We start from the raw sequence: 7,613 nt of genomic DNA, 5'->3' as shown, positions 1-7,613 counted from the left end.
TCGTGTGAGTGTGTGTGTGTGGTGTTGCTCACCCACCCCCTCCTGTGTGTGTGGTGTCACTCACCCACCCCCTCGTGTGTGTGTGTGGTGTCACTCACCCACCCCCTCGTGAGTGTGTGTGGTGTCACTCACCCACCCCCTCGTGAGTGTGTGTGTGGTGTCACTCACCCACCCCCTCGTGAGTGTGTGTGTGGTGTCACTCACCCACCCCCTCGTGTGAGTGTGTGTGTGTGGTGTTGCTCACCCACCCCCTCCTGTGTGTGTGGTGTCACTCACCCACCCCCTCGTGTGTGTGTGTGGTGTCGCTCACCCACCCCCTCCTGTGTGTGTGTGAGTGTGGTGTTGCTCAACCACCCCCTCCTGTGTGTGTGTGTGGTGATGCTCACCCACCCCCTCCTGTGTGTGTGTGTGGTGTGGCTCACCCACCCCCTCTGTGTGTGTGGTGTGGCTCACCCACCCCCTCTGTGTGTGTGTGTGGTGTGGCTCACCCACCCCCTCCTGTGTGTGTGTGTGGTGTGGCTCACCCACCCCCTCCTGTGTGTGTGTGTGGTGTGGCTCACCCACCCCCTCTGTGTGTGTGGTGTGGCTCACCCACCCCCTCTGTGTGTGTGTGTGGTGTGGCTCACCCACCCCCTCCTGTGTGTGTGTGTGGTGTGGCTCACCCACCCCCTCCTGTGTGTGTGTGTGGTGTGGCTCACCCACCCCCTCTGTGTGTGTGGTGTGGCTCACCCACCCCCTCTGTGTGTGTGTGTGGTGTGGCTCACCCACCCCCTCCTGTGTGTGTGTGTGTGGTGTGGCTCACCCACCCCCTCTGTGTGTGTGGTGTTGCTCACCCACCCCCTCGTGTGTGTGTGTGGTGTGGCTCACCCACCCCCTCGTGTGTGTGTGTGGTGTGGCTCACCCACCCCCTCGTGTGTGTGTGGTGTGGCTCACCCACCCCCTCGTGTGTGTGTGTGGTGTGGCTCACCCACCCCCTCGTGTGTGTGTGGTGTGGCTCACCCACCCCCTCGTGTGTGTGTGTGTGGTGTTGCTCACCCACCCCCTCCTGTGTGTGTGTGTGGTGTGGCTCACCCACCCCCTCCTGTGTGTGTGTGTGTGGTGTGGCTCACCCACCCCCTCCTGTGTGTGTGTGGTGTGGCTCACCCACCCCCTCGTGTGTGTGTGTGTGGTGTGGCTCACCCACCCCCTCCTGTGTGTGTGTGTGGTGTGGCTCACCCACCCCCTCCTGTGTGTGTGTGTGGTGTGGCTCACCCACCCCCTCCTGTGTGTGTGTGGTGTGGCTCACCCACCCCCTCCTGTGTGTGTGTGGTGTGGCTCACCCACCCCCTCGTGTGTGTGTGTGTGGTGTGGCTCACCCACCCCCTCCTGTGTGTGTGTGTGGTGTGGCTCACCCACCCCCTCCTGTGTGTGTGTGGTGTGGCTCACCCACCCCCTCCTGTGTGTGTGTGGTGTGGCTCACCCACCCCCTCGTGTGTGTGTGTGTGGTGTGGCTCACCCACCCCCTCCTGTGTGTGTGTGTGTGGTGTCGCTCACCCACCCCCTCCTGTGTGTGTGGGTGGTGTCGCTCACCCACCCCCTGTGTGTGTGTGTGTGGTGTTGCTCACCCACCCCCTCGTGTGTGTGTGTGTGGTGTTGCTCACCCACCCCCTCCTGTGTGTGTGGGTGGTGTGGCTCACCCACCCCCTCCTGTCTGTGTGTGTGTGTGGTGCGGGCCACCCACCCACCCTGGCATGTCCCAGTTCCGGCCTTCCATCGGTGCTTGCCTAACACCACTTGATCCAACAGTCTGTTACGTCTACAGAAGGATCTTTTATATGGACGTGTGTACGCGTGTGTGCGCATGACATTGACAACGGCAACAAGATTCATGTTTTTATTATTAATTTGCAACCTAGAATTGAAAATACAACAACCTCTGAAAGCAGCCTCTAGCGTGGCTGTTGGTGGAGCCCGCCCCCTCCCCGCCCCCTTGTAGGGATTTCACAGACAGCCCCACGCCCCTCCCCAAACATCCTTCGCTCGGCTCCGCGAGCAAAACGTCGGACACCGTGCGCCGAAACGGAAGGCGCGAGAGCGTAGAAACGAACGCAGGGAGGATGGGCGGCGGACTGTCTTGCCGTTCCATCCCTAGGCGTCGCCGCTGGACTGGGTCAGCATCTTCTCGAAGATCCGCATCGCCTCGGTGATCTTCTGCAGCTCCGCCTGCAGCTGGTTGAGCTGCGAGAGAGTGAGAGAGCGAGAGAGCGCGAGAGAGAGCGTGAGCGAGAGAGAGAGTGAGTGAGTGAGTGAGAGAGTGTGAGAGCGTGAGAGAGAGAGAGAGTGAGTGAGTGAGTGAGAGAGTGAGTGAGTGAGAGTGTGAGAGCGAGAGAGTGAGAGCGTGAGAGCGTGAGAGAGTGAGTGAGTGAGTGAGAGTGTGAGAGCGAGTGAGTGCGAGAGAGAGAGAGTGCGAGAGAGAGCGAGAGTGAGTGCGAGAGAGAGCGAGAGTGAGTGCGAGAGAGAGAGAGAGAGCGAGAGACCAAGATCCACAGCCGTGTAGCCCCATTAACAGAGCGCAGCGGGGCAGCAACTACAGAAGGTCGCCACGACTGGGTGGGTGGGTGGTCAGCACCACGCCCGACCGCCTTTGTCTCCCCAGAAGCGTGGTTTTACTACAGCAGAGGTCACCAACCTTGTTGGCACCAGGGACCGGTTTTGTGGAAGACAATTTTGCCACGGACCGGGTGGGTGGGGGGGGTCATCATTGGGTCATTCCCCCTTTTCAAAGAAGCTCTCTGGCGACGTTTGTTTTTTACTCATTGTGGCTACTAGGGGTTAGAGCTCGTGGCAGAGGTCGCAACCGGGTACCCGATACCCGTACCCTACCCGATACCCGGCTACCCGTACCCGGCCAGGTACGGGTAGCCGTTTGCGACCCTGGTGCGGCCGGGTACGGGTAGGCCGTGAGTCACTGGTGAGTCACCGTTTGTCACTCATTTCCCAACGTCTTGTCTCTTCTCACAATTCAAGTTCCTAGAATCAACCCACCCGCGCCCGCAACACGGCTTCATCCCAGAGGTCGCAATCAGGTACCCGATACCCGGCCGGGTACGGGTAGCCGGGTATCGGGTAGGGTACGGGTAGGATACCCAATTGCTACCCTGGTGCGGCCGGGTAAGGAATCAAAACCCGTTCGCGACCTCTGCCCCAGGTTAAGACCCGCTGACGTAGAACATTAACAACAACACAAAAAAATTAACCCGTAAAAACAAAGTTTTTCACTATAAATCCTTTATATGCGTGGCGGCTAGAGTCCTCTCGTCCTCTGGCTTGAGATGGCTGCCACCTATGGGTCAGATGATTGTCTGCCACCATTAAGCAATTGGTAATTAAACATTTTTCCCTAAACAGTGTAAAATTTTGGAACACGAAAATTAATTGTCACGCACAACGAGTCTGTGTGGAAAATGTCAGCTCGATTGGATCACGGGAAGTGGGTTAAAAAACGACCGAAAGATTTGCACGGTCGTAAGCGCGCAAGCAAGCACGCAAGCGAGCGAACTTAATATAAAGGATTTTAAAAACCCACTGATCCATGAAACTCTTTACCTTCTCCGTGTCGGCGCTCTGTACGCTCTGGGGGACCCGCTCCGCGTACTCCGCAGCGCTCCGTCTCTCCCCGAGACGTTCCGCGGAGCGCTCCACCTCCCCGTGTCGCCGCCGCAGCTTGGCCAGCTCCTTACCGGCGTCGATGAGACCCTGGCGCGGCGCGGGAGAGACGAGGGGGGGGGGGGGTGGGAGTTGCGTGTCGGGCTGTGTCGCGTGTCGGCTGCGATGGGTAACGCAGTCGTTGAGAGAGAACAGAGTTGGGGGGCGGGGGGGGGGCGGGCGCTCCCCTGGTGGTCTACGTCATTCGACGTCGGAGAACAAGACGGTTTCTTCGCTCGGGAGAGATTCGGAAGGGCACCTGTGTGCGTGTGTGTGCGTTGTCGTGAGGAGCGGTGGTGCAGCGGTTAGCGCGCTCGCTCTGCTGACCTACGAACTCCGGCAACGAGCGAGATTCCCGCGTTTCGCAGCCACCAACATCGGTGACGAATTCTCTGAACCAAATCCTGGGCCTCGCCTAGGTCGGCTCAGCCTTAAATGAGGTGGACGTGGAGCTGAGTGGACTTGCCGATGACTGGTACCAGCGGTGTCAAGATCGGCCTCAGTGGAGGAGGCTCGTGAAGGACGCTACTGGGCAGTTGGAGGCAGTCGCCCTCCAGCAACAACGGACGGCGGAGGAGCGACGCTCACAACAACCAGCGGAGCGCCGGGCGGCTAAAACACAGCGGGGGGCACAGGTGGTGCATCTTGCCAGCCACCTCGGTGAACCCATTGGGCCTGTCCCGTGACCTCCTGCACCTAGCCTGGTACATCGGTCAATTCTTAGCACTTGGGTGCGTCCCGTGATCTCCCACGACCTCCCACCAGCCGGGCGTCCCTTTGACGCTTACGCGCGACGCCATCGGGGTGCACCCAGCCTGGCGCAGGAGCCGCCCCGCCACCGTCTCCACGCTCGCTCTCGCTCTCTCGCTGTCTCTCTCGCTCACTCTCGCTCGCTCACTCACTCGCACTCTCTCGCTCACTCTCTCTCGCTGTCTCTCTCGCTCACTCTCGCTCACTCTCGCTCTGTCTCTCTCGCCACTGACCGTGAGCTGCATGTGGACGGTGCAGCGGTCGTTGACCACGGCGACGGCGCACCCGGCGAGGGTGAGCGCGTGGGCGGCGTCAGCGAGCGACACGGAGAGCGAGGAGGAGAGCGTGCGCACGTGAGGCAGCAGCGGCTCGAGCAAGGCGCCCGCCTGCGGGTCGCTGCACACCACGAACACTGCACACGCGCACACGCACACACGCACACACACGCGCACACACACGCACGCACACGCGCACACACGCGCACACACACGCGCACACATGCGCACGCACACACGCACGCACACGCGCACGCACACGCACACGCGCACGCACACACGCACACACGCACACACACGCACGCACACGCGCACACACGCGCACACACACGCACACACACGCGCACACACACGCGCGCACACACACGCACACACGCGCACACGCACACACGCGCACACGCGCACACACACGCGTGGTGGTGAGTGAGTGGTGGGTGAGAGAGTAGTGGTGGTGGTGAGAGATTAGTGGTTGGTGAGTGGTGGGTGAGAGAGTAGTGGTGGTGGTGGTGAGTGGTAGTGGGTGGTATAGTGAGTGGGTGGTATAGTGAGTGGTGGTGGTGAGTGTGGTGGTGGTGTTGGGTGGTGGTGAGTGAGTGGTGATGAGTGAGTGGTGGTGGTGGTGAATGGTGGTGAGTGGTGGTGAGTGAGAGTGGTGGTGAGTGAGAATGGGGGTGAGTGAGTGGTGGTGAGAGAGTAGTGGTGAGTGAGTGTTGGTGAGTAGTGGTGGTGGTGAGTGAGTGGTGGTGAGAGAGTGGTGGTGAGTGAGTGTTGGTGAGTAGTGGTGGTGGTGAGTGAGTGAGTGAGTGGTCCATAATAAACGTTTTTAAACTGAGTGAGTGGTGTTGGTGAGTGTGGTGGTGGTGAGTGTGGTGGTGAGTGAGTGGTGGTGGTGAGTGAGTGGTGGTGAGAGTGAGTGGTGGTGGTGAGTGGTGGTGGTGGTGAGTGGTGGTGAGTGATGGTGGTGAGTGAGCAGTGGTTAGTGGTGAGTGAGTGGTGAGTGTGGTGGTGAGAGAGTGGTGGTGAGTGGTGGTGGTGAGTGAGTGGTGGTGGGTGAGTGAGTAGTGGTGGTGGTGGTGAGAGAGTAGTGGTGGTGAGTGGTGGTGGGTGAGTGAGCGGTGGTGAGTGGTGGTGAGTGAGTGGTGGTAGTGAGTGGTGGTGGTGAGAGAGTAGTGGTGAGTGAGTGAGTGAGTGGTGGTGGGTGAGTGAGTTGGTGGTAGTGAGAGAGTAGTGGTGAGTGAGTGGTGGTGGTGTTGAGTGAGTAGTGGTGGTGGTGAGTAGTGGTGAGTGGTGAGTGAGTGGTGGTGGTGAGTGAGTGGTGGTGGTGGTGGTGGTGAGTGAATGGAGGTGGTGGTGGTGAGTGAGTGTTGGTGAGTAGTGGTGGTGGTGAGTGAGTGAGTGGTCCATAATCAACGTTTTTAAACTGATTGAGTGGTGGTGGTCAGTGTGGTGGTGGTCAGTGGGTGGTGGTGAGTGAGTGGTGGTGGTGAGTGAGTAGCGGTGAGTGGTGGTGGTGGTGAGTGGTGGTGGTGAGTGAGTGAGTGGTGGTGAGTGGTGGTGGTGGTGAGTGAGTGAGTGGTGGTGGTGGTGAGTGGTGGTGGTGAGTGAGTGAGTGGTGGTGAGTGGTGGTGAGTGGTGGTGGTGGTGAGTGGTGGTGAGTGAGTAGTGGTGGTGAGTGGTGGTGGGTGAGTGAGTAGTGGTGAGTGGTGGTGGTGGTGGTGAGTGGTGGTGGTGGTGAGTGGTGGTGAGTGAGTAGTGGTGGTGAGTGAGTAGTGGGTGGTGAGTGGTGGTGAGTGGTGGTGGGTGAGTGAGTAGTGGTGAGTGGTGGTGGTGAGTGGTGGTGAGTAGTGGTGGTGGTGAGAGTAGTGGTGAGTGAGTGGTGGTGAGTGAGTGGGTGGTGAGTGGTAGTGGTGAGTGAGTGGTGGTGAGTGAGTGGTGGTGAGTGGTAGTGGTGAGTGAGTGGTGGTGAGTGAGTGGTGGTGGTGTTGAGTGAGTGGTGGTGGTGGTGTTGAGTGAGTGGTGGTGGTGGTGAGTGAATGGAGGTGGTGGTGTTGAGTGAGTGGTGGTGGTGGTGAGTGAATGGAGGTGGTGGTGAGTGAGTGGTGAGAGAGTGGTGGTGAGTGAGTGTTGGTGAGTAGTGGTGGTGGTGAGTGAGTGAGTGGTCCATAATCAACGTTTTTAAACTGAGTGAGTGGTGGTGGTCAGTGTGGTGGTGGTCAGTGGGTGGTGGTGAGTGAGTGGTGGTGGTGAGTGAGTAGCGGTGAGTGGTGGTGGTGGTGAGTGGTGGTGGTGAGTGAGTGAGTGGTGGTGAGTGGTGGTGGTGGTGAGTGAGTGAGTGGTGGTGGTGGTGAGTGGTGGTGGTGAGTGAGTGAGTGGTGGTGAGTGGTGGTGAGTGGTGGTGGTGGTGAGTGGTGGTGAGTGAGTAGTGGTGGTGAGTGGTGGTGGGTGAGTGAGTAGTGGTGAGTGGTGGTGGTGGTGGTGAGTGGTGGTGGTGGTGAGTGGTGGTGAGTGAGTAGTGGTGGTGAGTGAGTAGTGGTGGTGAGTGGTGGTGAGTGGTGGTGGGTGAGTGAGTAGTGGTGAGTGGTGGTGGTGAGTGGTGGTGAGTAGTGGTGGTGGTGAGAGTAGTGGTGAGTGAGTGGTGGTGAGTGAGTGGTGGTGAGTGGTAGTGGTGAGTGAGTGGTGGTGAGTGAGTGGTGGTGAGTGGTAGTGGTGAGTGAGTGGTGGTGAGTGAGTGGTGGTGGTGTTGAGTGAGTGGTGGTGGTGGTGTTGAGTGAGTGGTGTGGTGGTGAGTGAATGGAGGTGGTGGTGTTGAGTGAGTGGTGGTGGTGGTGAGTGAATGGAGGTGGTGGTGAGTGAGTGGTGAGAGAGTGGTGGTGAGTGAGTGTTGGTGAGTAGTGGTGGTGGTGA

General features: G+C 59.3%; 1 protein-coding gene across 1 annotated transcript in view; it reads right to left on the bottom strand.

Moving 5' to 3' along the window:
- Positions 1-1,980: 1,980 nt before the first annotated feature.
- The window catches only part of LOC144952578 (valine--tRNA ligase-like), a 54,052-nt gene continuing 48,419 nt past the window's right edge, over positions 1,981-7,613 (bottom strand). Inside the window, 3 exon segments of the mRNA XM_078883049.1 lie at positions 1,981-2,217; positions 3,586-3,735; positions 4,668-4,846. Of these exon segments, the coding sequence (XP_078739175.1) occupies positions 2,128-2,217; positions 3,586-3,735; positions 4,668-4,846 (419 nt within the window). The 3' untranslated portion in view covers positions 1,981-2,127.

Source organism: Lampetra fluviatilis, chromosome 68 (assembly GCF_964198595.1).
Source record: "Lampetra fluviatilis chromosome 68, kcLamFluv1.1, whole genome shotgun sequence".
NCBI lineage: Eukaryota > Metazoa > Chordata > Hyperoartia > Petromyzontiformes > Petromyzontidae > Lampetra > Lampetra fluviatilis.
Note: the sequence above shows the minus strand (reverse complement) of the source record. Positions and strands in the feature narration are given on the sequence as shown.